At 37.7% G+C, this 21,424-nt stretch overlaps 1 protein-coding gene across 1 annotated transcript in view; it reads left to right on the top strand.

Moving 5' to 3' along the window:
• Positions 1–21,098, top strand: part of TSPAN3 (tetraspanin 3) — a 21,455-nt gene extending 357 nt beyond the window's left edge. The window contains exons 2-7 of the mRNA XM_057368713.1: positions 10,073–10,264; positions 11,287–11,361; positions 15,005–15,106; positions 15,426–15,578; positions 15,884–15,967; positions 20,153–21,098. Of these exons, the coding sequence (XP_057224696.1) occupies positions 10,073–10,264; positions 11,287–11,361; positions 15,005–15,106; positions 15,426–15,578; positions 15,884–15,967; positions 20,153–20,245 (699 nt within the window). The 3' untranslated portion in view covers positions 20,246–21,098. The remainder of the gene's footprint in view (positions 1–10,072; positions 10,265–11,286; positions 11,362–15,004; positions 15,107–15,425; positions 15,579–15,883; positions 15,968–20,152) is intronic.
• Positions 21,099–21,424: the final 326 nt, after the last annotated feature.

Raw genomic sequence — 21,424 nt, 5'->3', positions numbered from 1 at the left:
TTAACGGGCGTCCTGAGCTCCTTCGCAGGACGTGGGGTTCAGGGCTGGGCGCAGTCCCTTTTCTCCCAGTCCGTGGTGTGGGGGGAGCTGACCCTGGCGCCTGAACCTGGCAGTGAAGGTTTAACGAGCATTAGGGATTTTGGGGTAGAGGCTGTTGTGTAAGTGAATACAGCTTTTCTCTTTTGTGSTATTGAGCTTCTCAGATCCCTGGCAGTTTAATTTCTGTAGCTGGTTTAATTTTTGTAGTTCTGGCCATGTCGGTTTGGCCGTCCACTTCGGGACTTCCCAAACACTTAGCGGTGAGTATGGGGCACCGTTTTAGTGACACAAAATTAGGACATATGTATTTATATATTTTATGTTTCAGATATTCCACTAGTCACGGTAGTATCGCTGAAACCTCCCTCGGCTACACTGACACTAAAACAAAAGCTTACAAAAGAGGAGCAGTAGGTTGCTCTGAATGACCTTCCTTAGGATGGACATACAGGCTCTAGCTTGGCATGACGTTCACTGTAATAATTGGCTTGTCGGAGTAGCATAACTCCTAAAATGAAATCAAATTAAAGAATAGTCTGTAGGTTTTAAGAATTCCCTTCGTGCATTTAGGTACTGCATTTTTCGTGCTCTAATCCCAGCTCCAGGAACAGARTATCTGTTATCCCAACTGTTTAGAGATTTCACCTTTGTAAAAGCAATAGTGGGTAACAAGCTGCTGGAACACAGAAATGTAGCTAAGTATAGCTGGTTCATTTACTATTGAAAGTCATATGAAATCTTGCTAGCGTTACAGCATGAATGTTCTTGTCTGAATTTTTACAAGGGAACGCTTCTCATGGGTGCCTGGAAATGAATCATGGTCAGGGAAAATGCCTGTCTCTGCATTCTCACTGGCATTTGCCTATACAGCTGTTCAGGGAGAGAAGCAGTGAAGGTGAGGCATTTTTGGCTCTAAGTGGTGCAGACTAGGAGTCTGTAATTCTGGCTGAGGTGCATAGGTTCCATTATTTATCTTTGAAGTGCGAAGTAGTGACATCAACCTCTTAGTGCAGCCTTAAGGTTGGAATCTGCTTTGTTGGGTGTGGCTTTTTGTTGCATGCATAGTTGCAACTGGCATTTAAAAAGCTCTTTAATGGGTACTACGTCATACTTAAAAGTTTTCATCTGGTCGCAGTTTTTGTGAGTTGCCTTCTTGATTGGACCTTGAAGTAGATTTTTCTTAGCTGCTGTTATAAATTYGGTTCTAGAGTAAAAGAGCAGAAGTTCTGTATGCGGTTTCTTCCCCACTCCAAAAGCTTAGTGATAGTTTCCATGTTTTATATATTAGAAAGATATTGTTTATCTGCTGCATCTACTAATTTAATTGCGTGTTGGAGTTTGCACTTACACATCTCATACAGTGGTGGGGGTCAAAGTTATTTTGTGTAATGCTAAACCTCGTGCTTTACAATTTTTGGATTACTTTTATTTTGAGACAAACTTAGCTTGATTTAAAATGGACAGATTGTATTTAGATAAGATGTACTACATGTCATATTAAAGTGTTGTCAATCTTGTATTCTGTAAACCACCTCCAGCCTAAGAAGTCGGATTGTGCTGATAGCTTTTTGGCAGATAAGTGACTGGGCTCCTTGTGCTGGAACAATCTTGCAGCTCATCASCTGCATGTAGAATGAGGCTTTCTAAAAGTGAGAGTTACAAAAATCAGTGGTTTTCCTTTCTTTAGTAAGCTGTAGTCAATAGTTCATTTGTTGGCTGAGCTGTATATGTTAACATTTGGTGTCAATCTAGTTGGCGATGTAATTGCTGTTCTAGAAATCTTTTGCTTGTCATTCATATGTAGTTTCAATRTTGATAATTAGACCATTCAGATTTCCCCTGAGACTTGACAATAGACAAATGCCTATAATTGGTCGAGTAACTATGAGCTCTCCTTTAATTGCTTTATTGAGTTCACTATCTCTYGGTAGGGTTCATATACCAGTCTTGTATGTTMTCACTATCTTCATGATCATCTGTAGGGAATAGCAAGTTGTTACTACCCAGTGAATTACAGCTCTCCCCCAGTGGGTCTCTTATTTGCGGGGGGATGTGAATGTTCAGGGAGATTTTRTATCTGTTTTATGACTGAGATATTCAGAAAATTATCAGTTCTGAAGAAATAGCAGAAATGTGTTTGTTATACTTTGTGGTCTAGGTTCTGACTTTTTCACAAATTTCTTTCCAGTCTGAAAAAGGCAGATCAAACCTTGCTGACAGGTCACAGCCACTTATTCATCATCTACAGCTACTGATTTCAATCCCACAAATTCATTTCCATTTGAAGAGTCTTGTSCTACTTGTTAAATTTTAGCTGACACTATAAAAAAGTAATTTATTGTCTTGTGAAAACTTCATACTGTGTAAAATTCTTATATTAACTGTACTTTGCTACATGTTAGTAATTACAGGATTTTTATTTTGTAAAGAAAGTGGGCTGTGTAAGCTATCTAACAGCAGGGCAGGTGCTAGTTTATCATGTAGAAAGCTGGATTTTGGTGTGGTATTTTAACAGTTCAGCTGAGTTGTATTTGCTGGGGTGTCAAGCRTTGTGTGCATCTTCTGTAGATGCCCATATTGCCTAAAAAATAACAGGTCTGTAAGAAAACACTATCATGACTGATAATCACTAAGAGTAGCAAAATACAGGTCTTTCATGGGACGTTTACTGGAGTTTTGGATATGTCAAAAAGTGCTGAAGGTCAAAAATACTTTACCAAGAAATGCATTGATAAGAACCATCAGTTAAAACTTGYTCTCCTTAAACCAGAGGAATACTGATCAGATTAATATGTTTCTTAGTGTCTTGTTGCTATGTGTCAATTTTAGAGAAGTTAGGTTAAATGACAAAGGAAAATCAATCCTTTAGTTGACCTTTATCTTAAGTTTGCTCAAGATCAATTTGATCAGCTGGTGATTCCATGTTCGTTTAGGGGATGCTGAATCCTCTAAGGAAGGGTATTGCATAGGAAGTAATTGTGATGTGAAATTACAATACAGCTTAGAAATAATGAAATTTCTAGTACATGTATCTTCATAATCAGCAAAATCTTTTTTGTTACCTTGATGATGAAATGTTGATGAATTGGAAAAGAAAGCTATAATAAAGTATTTGAGAACAGCATGTTTTTCAAGAAACCTCCTAAATTAAAAGTCTGCATAATTTTGAAAGAGGAAGAAATAAATTTACCTGGAACAAATATCTAATGACTCCTGTCAAATGTGTTTATTTGTGCACCCTTAATTTAAGGCTTCATGGTGTGACTTGCATAATTTAGTTGAAACTAGTTTGAAAATGAGATGAAGATAAAAATGCTAAGGAAATATTTTCAGTCTTAGTTTAGCTCATAGGATAGAAGGGTAAAATATTTAAAGTTGCATGTGGTCTTGCTTCAGAAAAGGGAATATGTCTGTTTTATATTCCCAAAGAATCTGTGTACTTTGACAGCCTGCTCTGCTAAAATAGTGCCAAATATCCTGTGCTTGGTGAAGTTTTTATCTGTCACCTTTATGTCCTTCTCCTTGAGAAAAGAAATAAACTGCTTCTGCAAATTTTTTCAACTCAGTAGTTGCAAACTATTTAAGTTGTTCTTGTGGTACTTAGCTGGTTTGAAATCATTACTTTGGCAGTTCATTTGACTWAGCTGTTGTAAAACATTCTTGGTATGATTGTTATGATTGTTTAGAGTAATCTCAAGGCTTCAGTTGTGTAGAGCAAGAATGCTTTCTACAATTCTGTGCTTGCTGTACAGCTTGGGCATGCTCACCACAATGCAGTGAGCAGAGTATGGGAAACGGAGTATTTTCTTAGAGGAGCTGCAGCAAACAATGTRTATGTAAAGTGTTTGGGTTTCAAAGAAAATTAAGAAAATTCATTGAAATTTAGTAGTAGAAAGGGAAAGTAGAGATCACTTTCTCTCACACGTAGCAATAAACCCCKTTATTTCTCTGGTTTACTGTGAGCTGGAAAATAGTCACTGATCYGGACTTCAAAAGCAAACTTCTTGAGAGTTCTTTGAGGATCAAAGACTCTAATTTATGGATAATCCCAAAGGCTACTTTGCAAGGATGACTTGACCRAAGCCTTTTTTGTCTTGAAAGATGTTTGCTTCTGGGTATAAAAATCGAATGTTTTCTGCTTCTGCTGGGGTAGTGAAGTGAGTGTACCTACAGGATTTTGTAATGCTTTGGAATCCTATGMATAAAATAATWCTTTTAAATTAAAAAAYTAGGATTYAAAACTCAGGTGTTGTGCCCTCTCYRAGTTGTTTTTCTTACAATAYTTGCATATRGCAAACATGGGCAAGGTGCTGAATTTTAGTAAYAAATATTTCTAGTTGCTTTTAAGCAATATGGTAGTGGATCTGGTGTTTCTTTATAGGAAGAGTTTCAAGTCTTTGCCTAGGATTTTCCAGGATTTTTGGCATCTGGTCTTGAGCTTAAAAGTTGAGCTAATACCTAACAAAAACAAGTTTCAAAGCTAAATGTGATACCTTTGAATAGTACAAGGAATTTGTAATATCACTTTACCTGGTGAACTTTGAAGCATAGAGTGATTGTCATTGTTTTTGTGCAGAGCAAGGAATCTGGAAATAGTAGAGCACCAGGTCGAGTTACAACCCTGGTGACKAAACAGGTGTAAAAGAATGGCGATGTCGTTAACTTGCTTCTAGTTTTAAAGAGGTAAAAGACTCTGTGTGTTGCAATTAGTGACACTTCAACTATGTAATGCCAAATGCAAAAGCAACGTTGCTCAGCCTTTTGCTTYAGCCTAAAAAACCTTTGAATTTGAGGTGTTTGGGCATGGTGTTACAGATTTGAATGCTGCTGGTACAGRCAGAGCAGTCTGGCTTGCTTGAATTTCACAGGGCTTGTTGTTTTATAAGCCTTTAAGGTAGTTTTAACTGTGTTGCAAAGCTGAATGGAATCGTGTCTTTCTTCTCCCAGAGGATTTTGTAAGACAGTTAAAGCTCAGTGTTCAAGTTAAATTATTAGTGATGAGAACAAAGAGAAGAGAGTCAGACTTAGAACCAGGGTTTATGCATCTATTTCAGGAAGCAGAGAAAATATCCAGTATGGGTGTGGGTTTGTTTGGGAGGGGTGGGGAGAGATACACTGCAGTGAAGTGCTGAAAAGACTGTAAGAGAAATAAACAGCAGAGAGATCCCATAGGCCTTTTGAGGTTAAAGAAATAAATTTTGAAGGACAGAAAGCTAAAAGGGAAACTTTAAAAGGTTTCCTCATCCCCTTCTTTTTATGACAGTAATCAGGCTATGAGTACTTTAGGGTTGCAAAGAACTAAAAATGTTAGAAATACAGTAGAAGTCAAATAATGGAGAAGTGTGGAATGTGGTTTAGAGTAATGTCTGTTATTACCAACATTTACCAATCAGCAGTGGCAAAGGTGGCAGCAGTAAGGATTTATGAGTAGGTGTCCATACCAAAAATATGAAATATTCCTCTTGCCTAAATAAATGTCAGGTGTGTTTTCTCCTAAGATACAGTACTTTGCTGCTACCTTCATTTTCTTGTTCAGAGAGCATGTGTTTTTCTTAAAACAGTGAATAGTATATAGATTCTAAAGGGACAAATGCTGTTCTTTGGCCTAGCTAATTGAAAGAGTACCACAAAAGAAAATCAGAACTCTTTATGTGTTCTATTGGGGTCTCAAAGTGAAGAAAATTCCATAGAAAGGYGAAGAGTAAAAGTGAACATGCAATTGTTTATCAGACCTTTTCAGCAGTAACATGAGTAGGGTGGTGTAAGGAACCATTTTCTTGTAAATGAAGCTGCAGTGTCCATGGTTGATAAATAAATGATCAACGGAACAAGTAGTTTAAATATCTTACACTCATCTTTGAATATCTTAGACTCATCAGCTTAGGTAGCCACAATTTTGGCTTTCAAACTGCTGCAGAGTTTGAGAATTACTGAAAACATGAAGAGAGTTCTTGGTGTGTGTTTGCAGCCTGTTTAGAAAAGAACTAAGCAAACAAAATCCCTGAAACTGTTTCAAGGTGCAGCTAGACAGTGTATAGCCTTGTAYACCTCAGGGCTCTTAAAAGGTGAAAGTTGACTTTGTGAAATAAGCATGAGCTTAAGAGGCTGTGTTACATCACCCCGAAGGCTACTTAAAGAACCTCGAATTACAATTATGCTTTCCTAGGATGTGTTGAGTGATGCTTACCATTGTGTCATTAAATCTTCCAGTTTTCCCTCCAGTTTTTTGTGCAATTGTTCAGCTTTTAATAACTCCCTRGAGGTTCCTGCCAAAGCAATAACATAAACTGTTTCCTGAACTGTGAGAGGTCTACATATCCCTGAAACTTGCCTCTGATGAAAAGGATGTTGAATTGCTCAAGCCTTTTGCAACAAGCTGTCTTCATTGACTACTTTTATATCACTGTTTTTAAAGATTAATTCATCCTAAAATAAGAATGTGCTGCTTCAGGTTCAGAAGTACAAATTAGATGCAAGTAACTGTAAAAGGATGTGTGAATGCTGAATAACCAGTCGTGTCCCTAGAGCATGCATGTGACCTGGCACACATTCAGGAAATGCTGCCACCTCTATTCAGAGCATTCAGCAGATTAAGTTGGAGAATTCTTCCTTCAAGCCCTGTTTATCAAAGACTTGTTTGAACTGTGTGCAGTTCATATATTTGACTTCCATTTAATGATAGGAAATACATGATTGTAAACACRGTAGCTTTTTATTCAAGTGTCTTTGACTTGAGTAAGTTCGGACTTTGCAGATTTTCTGTTTGCTCTGCAGGATAGGAAACACAGAGATCTGGATTATTTTATGATTTCTTTTTAAAGTTATCCTTGTGTTTACTTGTAATACAGACTTTGGGTTCTTTAGGTGATTCCTATTTTGAGATAGATGGTACTATTTTGGTTTGTTTGGGTGGGGGAGAGTCAGTTGGTGGTTTGGGGTTTTTTTTTTGTTTAAAAAGCACATGTTCAACTTTATGCTTGGTTTGCAACAGGTAATAAATGTGCATTTAACTGCACTGGTCAATGTAGACTGCATGCTTTGTATGGTTAAAATGGTCTTGTCTGTTGTCACAGTGTTTGTGTGTTATTTATATCAATGGATGGCACTACTGAGGACCTGACATTGGAGCTACTGAGCTGTGAAGAGGTAGGGACCTCAGGCTAGTCCAGTCCCGACTGCTGAACACCTCTGAGCTGTTAGCACAGTAACTGTACTTGTCTTCTGGCTTAGTTTTATCCAGAGTGAGTCCTCTTACACCTCCGGAGGCAATTCAGTGATGCAGGCCAGAAGGTAGTAAGTGAAAATCATCAAAAGATGAGCAAAAAGAGTTGCTTCAAAAGCACTTTCCTCATCTCTGCTTAAACACTTTAGAGACCTCCCCTTCCTAGTTTAGAGCAGGCTGAAATAAACATTAGGTGTTCTATGATTATGATGTGAAAGGAAAAGGGTGGGTATCTGAAACTTGTTTATGTGTAAACTAACTGGGTAGTGTTGCTGTTTTYATTGTTCTGTGATAAACTAAGTCTTGTACCCTTCAAAAACAGTGTTCAACTGAGATACRGGGAAGGAGTTTTAATCTTCTTGGCTTTTAAACCTTGTGCAAATTCCAGCAGGTTCCTCTGCTGGGACCTTCCCCCCTGCAGATTACTTGTTGAAGAGGTAGCAATAATTTTTAAGAGTATGGTCACTTCATCACAGAGAGGCACTGTCTGTTTCAGAAACACCAGTTCCTCAACATTGTTCAGAAGCAAAACTTAAGGCCCAGAGCTTAGGATGATTAGTCATTATTGTACCATGTGTGGAAGGGATTTAATGGACTCTTCAAACCAGGCAGCTTTTAATTTGAGTAGTCTAAAGACTAGAAAAGTTTTCTAAAATGTGTGTGCTTCTTGGAGCAGGGAAGGAAAGATAACACCTGTAGACAGTTTTGATTTTTTTAAACGCTAAACTCCTTTTACTTCAAATACATTATTCAAATGTATGTGCTTATGGAGTTTATGATCCAGATTTTTCTTAGGAAAGGAGGAAGCACTTAAATTACAAGAAAGGAAGGACAGAAGAGTTTACAAATGGCTTTGATTTCACTTTTGTGGTATATGTTCTGTGCCTGATGCCAGCCACAGCTGTGGTTTTTCATCTGSCACCTTGTAACATACCATATTTCTAACAAGCATTTTAGTTCTTAGAAATAGGAGATTACATCACTGGCCTGCCATTCACACGCTTCATTGCTAGGCAACAGTTAATGTAATTCYATTGTTCAGTGACACTACTTTGAATCTTTGCTTTGTGTACAGAAAGTGTATGTCTGCATTTTGCCATATTGTACCTAATGTGGCAGGGTTTGTACATGTGGATTAGCATTTCAACACCTTCTGTGCAAAGGGGTGATTTTGTAATAGCTTATTCACTCCTGTCTGGAAAAGATGTCTTGCTCTTCGTCTTTGTTCCTGAATTTTTAGTTTTCAGTCCCGTAATATCTACATAGCACCTTTTACTGGATKAATGTGAGCCTCCTGGATGCCTTTAAGATTCCTGCAGAGTACACAATTACCTTTGCTGCAGAAAGAGAGGCGGAGAGGTGAAATCTATTGCTCAAATCCATGCAGAACTGATGATACTTTAGAGCTGGCTCTTACTGTTTTGTTTTTTTTTTTTTTTCTTTGACATAGTGTTTCTGTAGCAAAGTGCTGCAGGGAACATTCAATACATAAAGTAATATTCTGGTAGTGGATGTGTAGTATTGTTTTATAGGAAGGAGCTGCAGTAATGTTGCAGTACATCTAATGTGTAGTGGCAAACATGGCTGAAATCCTGGATTCSTTTTTTGTGTAATGGCTTGGCTTATTCTGTGCCACACTGAGCAGGCTTCCAGGAAGGACTTTCAAGACTCAGGACAAAGCYGCAAGCAACCTGATCTGAATTCATTGTTGATCCTGCTTTGAGCAGGCAGTTGGGCTAAATGATGTCCTCCTAGACTGAATTATTGACCGAGTCTCTGATTCTACACTGGCACGATTGAGCCTTGTGGTATTACAGCTACTTTAACCAGCTATATGTGTGTCTGCCACCCGCTTTATAGTGCAGGGCGGTTGTAAGGGTAGTGAATGGGAAAGTTGGCTGGAGGCAGCCTGCGGTGTTCTCCCTCAGATTGGAGCTGAAGCGTGTAACATTCYAGTTGAGTGAACTCTCATATCTAGGGTATGGATTGGATTGTAATGGGACATTACCCTTTACAACAAAATCAAAAGTCCCTAGATCGTAGCTYAGTCATTGCATCTTCTGCTCAGCCTCATATTGGGTCACTGGAAAAGCCTGTCATGTAATATTCAAATTATATTGTCCATCACTGCAAATTGTTGATTCATTCTGCAGCAGCTGTGAGGACAGCTAGGAAAGGCATTTGTAAAGCACAAACTGATCAGACCCTTTTGTTTTTAAATGCATGTGTTGGTTCCTCAAGCAAGAGTTTTGTCTTTTAATAGGTCTGCTCAGCTTAATGAAGGTATTGATATCTTGGGATTCTTGTAACTGTAAGGGAGGCAAGGTCATAGCAGGTTGATGTAAGAGCTTAGTCTTAGTGTTTAAAATCTATGTAGTTGCAGATTYATCCTACAGGGCTTATTTGCAGTAACTTTAAGTTGGCTTTTTGTTTGTTTGAAAAGGACCATTTTGTACAACAGTTCTTCTGAGATCATCAATTTTGCAAGTTTATGGTACATTTCTCTAGGTATTTTGTTCTGCCTTTTAATGATTGGTGGTTTATTTTTTTTTTTTCTGCTTGTTTTCTGGTTGGAATCAGATTTCCCAGTGCTGTGAACRCTTGAAAAATGCTGTTGTTTCTAGCAGTTCTTCCTTCCCTAGCAAAGGTTAAAGTTTTCAATGTGAACATGTATTTTATTCTCTTCAAACAGGAGATTATAGATAGTAACTGGCAACATTTCTTTATGGTGCTTGATAAAATAACTGTTACCTTTCTGAAGGAAGAGCTTGGTGGTCMAAGGAGCTTACCACATTTTTGTGTTTATTGTAGGCAGCAGCAGGCATCCTGTGCTATGTGGGCGCCTATGTGTTCATCACATATGATGACTATGATCACTTCTTTGAAGATGTCTATACACTAATTCCAGCTGTTATCATCATAGCTGTGGGAACGCTTCTTTTTATTATTGGACTTATTGGCTGCTGTGCTACAATTCGAGAAAGTCGCTGTGGACTGGCTACGGTAAGTGCAGAATTCTTACCATGTGTTGGCCTGGTGTATATTTGGCTGCCCTCTCTTGTAATAAACTCCTAAAATATTACTTAAAGATTTTTCTTTATGGTCTTAAAAGTTTTCCCTGAATTTTGTTAGGAACATCTTGTTTCAATTTTCTGTTCTGAATAAAGGTGCTAAATTAAACAGTTATAGCAGCAGAAGGCGTCTCAGTTTTACCTTTTTTAGAACTGTGGTAATCTCATTAAAAAATGTAAAACCATATGATTAAGTCATAACAGTTTTTTAAATCTCACTTCTGTCTGTTGTGGTTGAAAAGCTGAATTGGAGAGAAAAGTGATTCAGGAGCCTTCTTGCTTTGAGTGTCTTGCATCAAGGTTAGCTAAAGGTTGTCATAATGCCTAATTGTTTTTTCTTTATGGCTTACTTGGGACACTTGGTTGGTAGTATTCTATGCCATGTGTTTCCAAACATTTGAACTGTAATTTTTGCTTGAAAACTAGGTAGGGAAGAAGAGAGGCTGGTATTTAAACWGTCCCCACAGGGAGTCTGGGGGCTTCTTTTGTTAAATGCTGTGCAGACTTCTTTAACTCTTAAATATAACAAGACAAATACATAGCTTGCTGTCTCTGCTGGTTCTTACAGAGCTTAATCTGAAGAAACATTCCCTTAGTTCATCTACCATTCTCAGTAACTGCCTGGGTAGAATCTTTGATGAGACATTCCTATTTATCTAATGAAGAAGATTGAAAGAAACACTTGATTAAAGACCTCGAGTATGGCATTTTCAGTAGTAATGGCAGCTTGACTTGCCTGACTGGGCAGCTTCCTATTACTTGGTGAAGCTATGAACACTAAAGTTTCTTGAACAAATTCTGAGCTCATTTGGTCAATTTTAGTGCCTGCATTAAATTATCCATTAAATCAAAACCTTGCATCAAAAATGACTTTAAACAAACATCTATATGGTGACTTTTATTAAGTAAATGACTAAAATTATTTACACGAACACTTATGACTGTGTTTTGCAGTTTGTGATCATTTTGCTCCTGGTTTTTATCACTGAAGTTGTTGTCGTGGTTCTTGGATACATTTACAGAGCAAAGGTAAGAACTTCTCAATTTCAGTAAATGTTTTATTGTTAACTCTGACCATAATACAGAGGTGTAATCTTTACTATGCTTGATTCTGTAGAACTGTTAATGGGTATTTAAGGGAATAAAACCAAACCTCTGAGTGGCTTAATTTGTGATACCAGTATCTTAAAATTTAGAACATCAATGCAGAAGGCTGTCTTGTAGGCGAGAAATTACCTGGAGCATATAATTAACAGTTAAAYAGTAGAAGGGAGTCACAGTAATTGGTACTTTTACATTTTCCAGATGGTCTTCTAATTTATTTATGCTTTGACTTTTTGAGTGATTGAGGCTACACAGTGTTTGAACATAGGGCATATTGTTTTGGTATTCAATAACTTAAATGTCTTGTGTTTTTATGTGTGAACTAACACTGCATAGTAATAAAACTAAATAGATTGTATGTATTAATGTATACTTTYTAGCTTTATACAGGTTATTGACAGGAGTTACAGCTAAAGAAATGATGACTCTTTCCACTGTTTGTTTAATGGAATTAAGAAACCAGAAAAATGAAATTAAATATATTTTTACCAGCAAACCCTATGGCAGAAATATACTACATGCTATTAGAAATGCTACGAAGTAGAAATTTCTGAATTTCTTGAAGAAATTTCTGACTGGMACAGTTTACTGGCTTTTTTTTCTATATCTAAATTTGGAAAAAAAGGGACCAGAGAAGGCATTTTACCTCTGATCTGTAGTACATTTGCAGTGTCAGGCACTCAGGGATATCTTAAAAGCAAGCTGAACTACAGTACCATTTATCTTTCTTTGCCTTTACATGTCCTTATAAACRACACAGCTCTTACTGGTTCAGCATCCTCTCCTCCTATCTTCTCCTCTTCTGCTGTCCTGGAAGCAGTGGGAGGACAGCTAGGAAGTAAAAGCAGTTTTGCTTGGCTCCCAGAGAAGGCTGCTTTGAGTAACCAGCTGACAACACGACCTTGAAGTGTGCATTATAAACCTAATGCATAACACTTACAATAGGCTGCTTCAACATATGTGCTCTACTGGCCATGCTTGAGTTCAGGATATGTTTTTCTCATGGCCTRCATTTGATCTCTGGTATCTTGGTAGCGAACTGAGATGATCATTTGGGATTCTGAAGTTATTAGTGGAAGTAGACCTTAGAAGCCACWGAGGAAAGCACTACAATTCCAAGGAAATAGGAAACATGTTGGGTTTTTACATGCTGGTTTGAATGGTTTCTTTCTGTTTCAGTACTTGCAGAGGTTTACTTTTAATATATGCAGGAATTACCATGGATCTGATCTGTACTAAGCAGTAGTCATCTTATTCTTCATCTTATTCTCTTCCATGTTCCTATCTTGAAATGACTTGCTCCTTTTCAGTTAGCAGCATTCACAGCAGATAAAAGCAGATGCATGGATCTTCCTTGCCCAGCCCATCTGAAATTACATCCTTGGAATACTTGAAAATTGGGTTGGTCCCAGYTGTGTGTTTCTATTGCTTCTCTTCTTTTGATTTGGAACCATACAGTTTGCACTGCAGTCGGTAATGCAGGACCAGAGTTTGGGAGAAGAGGGAAGGTAGTCTGGTTTTGGTGGCAGCATGATCTATGTTAAGCTGTTTGTGGAAGTCAGTATTTGAAAACTGAACCTTAAATCTTTGGAAAGGACAGACAGCTTTTGTAATAAAAATGGCAGTTTTCTAGTGCCCTGCAGTATCTAGCATCTTAAACTATTGTTTCAAGTGCAACAATAGAAGAAATAAACAGACAAATTTGTTACCAGTGAACTGGGAGGAGAAATCTGCTTAGAGTTCTGATTAGTTTTGCCAGGATAGATAAGTCAAGTCTGTGCTTTGTTAATTTTCATCTGTTGTTTCTGACATGGCATGTATACATTTGAGAGATTCTTGTATTGTTTTTTTTAAAGGTACCTGAATAATGTTAGAAGTACTTTATGTTAACTGTACAGACTTCCAAACAAAAGGAAAGATTGAAGTCAGAGCAGTTGTTGGTACCAAGTAAAATTGAGCATAATGTCTCAAGGAAGTGGCATTGTGCTCTCAAGATAAAATTATTGATCTTAGAATCATTTGATTTTGCAGCATGCCTCTGTAAACCTGTGTATGTTGATCCAGTTCAGATTGTTTCAGAACCATATGAAGCATGCCTAAGCCATCCTGAGATCTGCTGCAGGGTCTGCTAGCATTGGTCCTTAGCTGTAAAAGTGAGGCTTTTTGGAAGTGGCAGTAGGGTTTRAACAGGCCTGGTTAGTTGAGGATCTACAGGCTTTTTTCCCCCGGGTGGAGGGGTTCACTCTCTTCATTTTTCGTGAAAGCTTCCTGTTAGCTAGAGCTMGTGATTTCTCTTTGCATTATATGGAATTTGCATTGCTTTCAGGCRTAATGTTGCCCTAATTGAACCAGAAGCCAAATGATACACAAGCAAGCTGAGATAAATGATTCAAGAATGTGTATGACAAATTGAACAGCTGTTTTGTTACCAGTTAGAGTTGTAAATCACATTAGTTAAATCATCAAACAATTGATTTTATGCAGGTCTGAAAGAAGTTGCCTGTGCAGGCTAAATTGACTTTTACACGTACCTGTCTTGAGATAGGCTGTATTCTTGAGGAGGCGTGGTGGTGGAATTCAGCTTGTGCTATTGCTGCAGAAAATTCTTCCATTAAAGTAATTAAGGGTATGATGTGTTGACAAGACCTTCCTACTGTAACTGCAAATCTGAAGAACATGCACGCTTAGTGCTCTGTCCTAAAATTACATTCCTTGCAMATAATTCTTGTTGAATGTGATAGAAAAAAATCAAATCAGAGCTAATCTTAAAATTGCACAAATGTTTGTCYATACTAAACTGTGTATTAAAGTAATAGTTTACAGTAAAACAAAGTGCTTAAAAGGTTCTAGTAAGATTTCCTCCACACTAGGCATTATGCAACGCCTTTGGGGGGGACAAGTGATGGTTCTTGGGTGGCATCCATTTCTAACACATGTACTTGACATCATCTTTAGCAGCTTGACTCATCTGCAGTAGTTCTAAGACCTATTGCAATAACTGTGTTTATGTACAACATACTGCCTTTSGTCTTCCTTAGGAAGCCTGGGGAGACTGAGGCTGAGCAGAACTCAGTCAGYATAGGGTCAGCCAAAAGGCATCTTTGAAGATTTGCATGTGCTTCAGCCAGAAAGGGAAGAGCAGGTGGTGTGGGTTACCACCTTGTAATCCTAATATCCAATATCCCAAGGGGAATGAGTGARCCCAGATGGTTATACCAGTTTTAGTTTGGAACTTTGAAGTAGAGAGTGCATGCTCTTACAGAGAGCCCTTCATGAAATGTTTGCCACAGTGTCATAGGAAAAGCATATTCCTTTTCTGAGAGACATTGTAAAGCTACTTTGCCTAAAACCTTCTGGAAGGTAGCTGCCTGGACTTTTCTTCTCCCTTAGCTTTGCAAAAGTCGAGTTTGAATTTTAAGAAGGCTATATCARTGAATTACGCTGATTTCAGATTGTGGGGAGTTACCCTGGTTTCCTGGAATGCTGTAGTTGGAAGCAGATTAATGTTACCAAACCTGTGCTACTTCTGCTTGTGAGCTRATGCAGATACTTTCCTACCCCTTCCCAGGTGGAGGATGAAGTGGATCACAGCATTCAGAAAGTGTACAATGGATACAATGGGACAAATCCTGATGCAGCCAGTCGTGCTATTGACTATGTACAGAGGCAGGTGAGATGGCGAGACATGGGAATTTTTCACTCCTTTCTGTCTTTAAAACAGAGGCTGTGTTGCTCTGCCGCATATGTAGATGTCCTTCCTTCATTCTGGCAAATCTGGGAAATTGCTGAATGGACAATAAATAGCTTAACTTGGTTAAAATTCATATATTACGACATTGTTGATAGCTAATTGTATAAAAATTTATCTCCCTATCTGTCAATCTGTGTTTGTATTGAAATGTGTAGTACTTAAGTATTTTTCTGCAATGGAACATAATATACTTGGTATTGCAGTTAGAGTTGAATTCTTCTCCTGTCTGATTTTCCAGCTGCGCTGCTGTGGGATCCAYAACTATTCAGACTGGGAGAATACTGTCTGGTTCAAACAAACTAAAAACAACAGTGTGCCCCTCAGCTGTTGCAAAGCAGCCCTCAGCAATTGCACTGGCAGTTTGACCCGCCCCATGGACCTTTATTCGGAGGTAAGGGAGCTACAGCATGAATTTACACAGCCATGTGCTCTCGCTGACAATTCATTTCCTTTGGGGAGGAGTTGGGGGAACATCAAATCTTGGGTGTATTTGCTTTAACAGAAAGTAGATGTGGTTCCTGGGCAGGGGGAGTGGTGGGGGCGTGTGGAGGCCTCTCTCCTCTTTCCATCTGTGATACACTAATTACTTTTCTTAGTATTTACATTATCTTTTCATCCTGTGTGATGCTTTTGGGGTTTTTTGTTGTGTCTAAATATGGTTGCCAGATTGATWCATAAAAAGCCTACTTGTTTTAGGGTTGTGAGGCTCTGGTTGTCAAGAAGCTTCAGGAGATCATGATGTATGTCATCTGGGCAGCACTAGCATTTGCTGCTATTCAGGTAAGAGAATTTCTTTATTTGTTGACTTCTTGCAAATTAAATCTGAACTGCAATGCAGATAATTACAGGAGTCACATACAGGTATTAACAGTTTAACATAGAACTTCCCACTCCTATGTTGATATATATTGTTACATGCACTATAAGTGCATATAACAAAGTAAATTATTTCTTGAAAACTTGATTATCTAGGTTTTAAATATCATAAATATGTTCTGATGGCATTTAACACTTAAGTGTTAAATTTAAAGAATTTGCATAGTGTTTAATTTCCARCTTTTAAACAGATTGATCATTCTTYATGCTGTTYTAGAGGTACATCAGTTTAGCTATGSTTCATGGCATACAAATAATGTCAGGACCACCCAGGAGATACACCAAGATTTTTGATAGCATGCTCTGTTCTTGTGCAACTGAGCTGTGCTTTGTGTCTTGAATATTTCTTGGGTTCTGGACTTAAACAAAGAGGCTCTAAATTGAAGACCCTTCTATGAACCTTGTTACAGTTACCCTTGTCATTAAAAATTAACTGAAGAAATAAACTGTGTGTATTAGTATTTATTAAATTTTAAGGAATAAAAGAAAGACTAGGACTGTCTCCCAGACATATATGTAAAATTGAAATTTTTAATGCTCATCAACTGGCACACTTTATGGCAGTAATATTAACAATGTTATTTTCAGGCTGTGCCTATGTTAYGGTCTCTAAGCATTGTAGTGCATATGCTGAATCCCAGGAGACTTAAAAACCAATTTCAAAGTTACTTTAATGCCCTTAGTAGCATTTAAAGTCAAAAAACAGACCTGTCAAGTCTGATAATTTAAGCACTTTTATTTTCCAAAGCATCTTTTGAGCTGGATTGTTTGTTTGAAGGTAAATAACCTTTTGCAAACAGTCTTGTAAAAATAGGGTTCCCTTTATATTTCAATGCTACAAGAATGTACTCATAGTAYTGTGTACAGTCATGTTGAACTGTTCAGATCCAGACTACTTCACCTATGGAACTTCAAATWTATTGAGATCTGTGCTCAGTTTTCTGAAGGGAAGGTATTTCTTTAACTATYTTGCTTAAAACTGCAGTTGTTAAAGCAATACTTGGTCTGTTTAAACAATTAAATATGTATGTAATGAAAATTAATGTGTTTATCACAACCAGAGTTACTGTGACAATTTTTTTATGTAGGAAAAAAAATGCATGTTATGAGAGTGAGTTGAATCCCAAAAGGAGGCATTATTACTAGTTTGAGTTTGCAGGTTAATAAACAGGTCTGCCCCCAAATGCAGCACAGTTACAATTTTTTCTAGCCTCAGCCCAGAATTTCTGACACATTTGCAATGGCAGCATGGCTGCTTGCACCCTTCTGTTCAAACTGTTCTATTATTTATCTCCTGAAATTTGAGATACAAGTTCTGACATCCTTGTTTTTGCCATACAGTGTTTAAGTATCTACTTAAGCCCCATTCTTAGCRAAATGGTCTGTGGGCTAGCTGAAAGGGAGATAGAATGTAAACTTCAGCACATGGCTGTAACTTGTGTCATACCCTGTAAACTTGGAGGAATAATTATTTTTCCCACCAACTGGTGAATTTTACTATCTTTTCTATACTCATTGCACAGAGTCCTCCCTGAACAGATTATTTTATGTTATGCAATGAGGCTGCTCAAAGTTCATTACCTCTGATAGCCTATAGTCAACAAATTTAACCTTCAGTAATTGCTTTAAAATTAAAAGACTGAGAAGAGTATTTTGGCAAGGCTTGAAATTATGAACAACTTAATCTTTTCTGCATAGAAGTAATTTTTGATATGTTCATGTTTTAGTTACCATGGGGATCTTCCAGTGTGCAGTAATTCCCTGGTTCCAACCACAGTGACAGCACAGAACTATTAATAGATAGGAGGCAAACTGAGGGAAGCAGAGGCACAGCTTTTGTGGTTGGTTGGTGATCATTTACAGAGGGCATGTGTTTGTATAGCCAGTGAATTTTTGTACAAAATTGGTTAGTGAAAGATTGGGTATAATTACTGCTAGCAGGCAAAATAAAAACAAAATTAATAAAAGCCTTCTGAATGTAGGAGATGTCTAAACTTTCCTGAGGGGTGTTGAAGAGGAGGTTGCATGGATCCTTCTTCAACACAGACATCTGAAAAAGCTGTTCACAATATTATATAGTAACCAAAGAGAAAAAGACTCAAATGCCTTAAAGTGTTTAGAAGTGCTAGCGTATTTTTAATGACAAATAAGTAATGTCTGTAGAGAACACTGAGGTATGGGAGTCACTTCTGTGTTCATAGTGAATTCTAAAAATATGCTCAGAGACCTCCTGAAGGGTACAAATGGTTTAAATAGTAACTCTGAAGTTAATTGCATGAGATTTTATTATAGTACCTGATTGTTTGAGATTTCACACAACTGTGTGTAAATTGAATGTTGAGTGACTCATTGAACAGGGCTGTCTTTGTGCAAATAACTGCAAATGTGATGGAACTGCTTTTATTCGTTTGATGTACATGGCTAGAATGAATTCTAGCAAAAGACTAAAGGAGATGTTGCTCTGCATCATGCTCTTCATTTTATCCTTGCCTTGAATGGCAAAGAAGATGAAGTTTTTGTACTTGAAAGCTGTGAGTCTTCTTGAGAGTTCTGTAACCACTGGCAGTTACCATAGACCTGGAAAATGGAGAGTTTAACTGAAAWGGGTTTTAATTGTAGATTCTCCCTCCTCACTTAGAAGGGCTCCATGATAAGGAATTCTCTCATGTGACTTCTCTTGCTCTGACATGAATATATGAACCTGAGCACCCTGATGTAGTTGATGTCCCTGTTCACTGCAGAGGGGTTTGACTGGGTGGGCTTTAAAGGTCTATCCCAAMCCAAACCATCCCMTGATTGWATGATGACACATTTGGGAGTCAGTGTGTGAGCTGGAACCACTGGAATGAAGAGAGGTGCTGAAGTGCCTTACTAGGTTACTCTCCATATACCTGATCTAGTTTCTGCTATAGATCCAAAGCAGATAATGCACTCCAGACAAAGAATAGTATTGATCTTTACAGCTTACACTTTTCCAGGAAATTAAAAGCTCATACTAGAGTTTCATCATACCTCTTCCTATTCTGTACTTGTTTAGATTTAGRATTTTTAAAACATCCTGTTTTCAGYCTTTCAGCAGACTGGAGTACTACATTGTGTGTACTATAATTTCTTTTTAAAATTTGTTATATATGTGATGTTTGCATCAGCCTGTATTTAAAAAAAGTCAGTAATTCTCCTTTTGTCCTGTGCTATTTTCACTGGGCTTTTGCTGTATCARTGAGGAAGATCTGCATTTGATTTTCTCCTCACCCATTTCATTCTTGTTTTTTAAGAAACCTGTTTACCTTCAGGGTGATGCATTTTGATCTAGAGATAATGACAGGAGCCTCTTGAAGTATTTGCATCTGTAAAGGAAACCCTATGCTTATGAGCAAGGCAATATAATCTCTTAGTTACTGGAAGCTATTGCCATTTACTGTAGACTGCAGAACTTGACACTATACCTGGTACTTTTTAGTAGGAACAGTCTTATTCTATCTTCAATATACATGCAGCTGCTTTTAAAATATCATGCCCTATATCCCTAATTATTKACATGGTTTAAGTCTTGTAAATGGACACAGGGTGATCATACCCTAAATCCTGGAAAACATGCCAGGACAGTTGTGACACTGTGAATTTTAACATGTCTAGAAGTGAATTGCTCACCTTAGATTTGAGCTTTCTAATATGACATATAACAGAGATGGAGATTTTTCTCATCATAGCAGCCAGGCTGATGAGTTTGAATTGCACTTGAATTTTCCATACCAGATACAGTATCTAAAAATCTGTACTTTTCATTTAAAAAAACAGTAGGAATTCCAACCATCTGTATTATTGATGTGGAACACAAGTGGCTGACAAAAAAAACAAAAAAAAACTGTTAAAGCTGTCCAGGATAATCTTGTAAGAAAATGAGGCTGAAGTTTGTGGCCCTTGTGGTAGGCAGCAGTAAGCAAAGCTCTTTCAGGAGCAGTCCTTTGTTGCCATTTACATTATGGACAATTACAATCTCAAAGCATGCTGACCAGCTCTGTGCTGAGGTTGAATCTCTTGAATTACCATCTTTGTACTCAAGCTTGTTCTCTCTGTTTTTCTCCATAGCTTCTGGGCATGTTGTGTGCCTGTATAGTTCTATGTAGGAGGAGTCGGGATCCTGCCTACGAACTGCTCATCACTGGCGGAACCTAYGCCTAGAAGAGAATTCAAACATGCAATCTTCCCCCACTTTTTGGCAGGTGAATGGGCCAGGTTTACTTCCATAGCTTTCTTGCCCCAAGCTTAGTCTGAGCACACCTTTCAGAGATGAGGGCAGCCGCACTGTGCACTGGTGACGGGCAAAACAACAGCTTTACACAAACCCATATAATTACCTGTGACTTTCACTGTTTTAGCCAGCTATTCATGTATCTAAATGTTTTAGTATGCTAGTAAACTTTCTAATTTCAGAACCATTTGCGAGTTAAGTGTAATTTGGTTGATATGAAAGTCAAAGGATGTGTGCCTACTTTGGTAGATTACCTCTAAGCATTAACTGGCTGATTTTTGCATATGGAGACAGGATGTCTTAAACCTTCACTACATGGAATTTTTCTGGCCAAAGTTGTACAAAGGAAGCCAGCTGTATTTAATTTGAGAAGAGAAAATGTTTTAATCTTGCCCCTCACCAGTGTCACCTTAAAAAAAAAAAAAAAAGGCATCTAAGTCCAGTACACTTTATATATATAAAGAAATTGTAAAAAAAAAAAACCTAATTTTAGGATTATGTGACTGCAGTTTTGACCTTCAGAGATCCAGTCTTTCAAACATTAGTGGTTTCAAATACAAGCTGGCTTTTCAGGAGTATAATGTATGCACTACTGTTCTATAATGAAATATTTCATTTTTCTATGAAGAGCGTTTTATGTGTTGAGTGAACTGTTAGACTGTAGACCTTAAATTGGTTTGGAAACAATGTAGCCATGTAGAGTAGCAAAGTAGTATGTGAAAGTGATCTCAACTGTAAATAGTAAACCTGATTAAATAAATCTCTGTATATCCTCCCTATAAACATGTCTTGTTTTCTGTTTAAGATTCCAATGTATTTGGTCCAATGAAGTCTGGGTGTGCTGCACACACAAGCTTTTGTGTGRTAACAAGTGGCTTCACTTCAACACATCTGTATTTATGGTTTGCTGGAAACCTGATTGTATTGTATTTGTTCTTTTTATTTGAAACAATACTAGCAAAACAAGCTGTGTTAAACATGATGGAAACTTAACGTCTTGTGCATACAATTAAGGAAGAATCTGTGGCCTCTCAACAGTGGGTAATGAATAGCCTTACTGTAACTGMTGTATGTTAATTGTGTTTTAATGTGTCTTACATTATTCAGAT

This window comes from Malurus melanocephalus, unplaced genomic scaffold, assembly GCF_030028575.1.
Source record: "Malurus melanocephalus ecotype Western Australia unplaced genomic scaffold, MMel_1.1 scaffold_96, whole genome shotgun sequence".
Taxonomy (NCBI): domain Eukaryota; kingdom Metazoa; phylum Chordata; class Aves; order Passeriformes; family Maluridae; genus Malurus; species Malurus melanocephalus.
The sequence above is the reverse complement of the archived record's forward strand: the minus strand, read 5'-3'. Positions and strand labels throughout refer to the sequence as shown.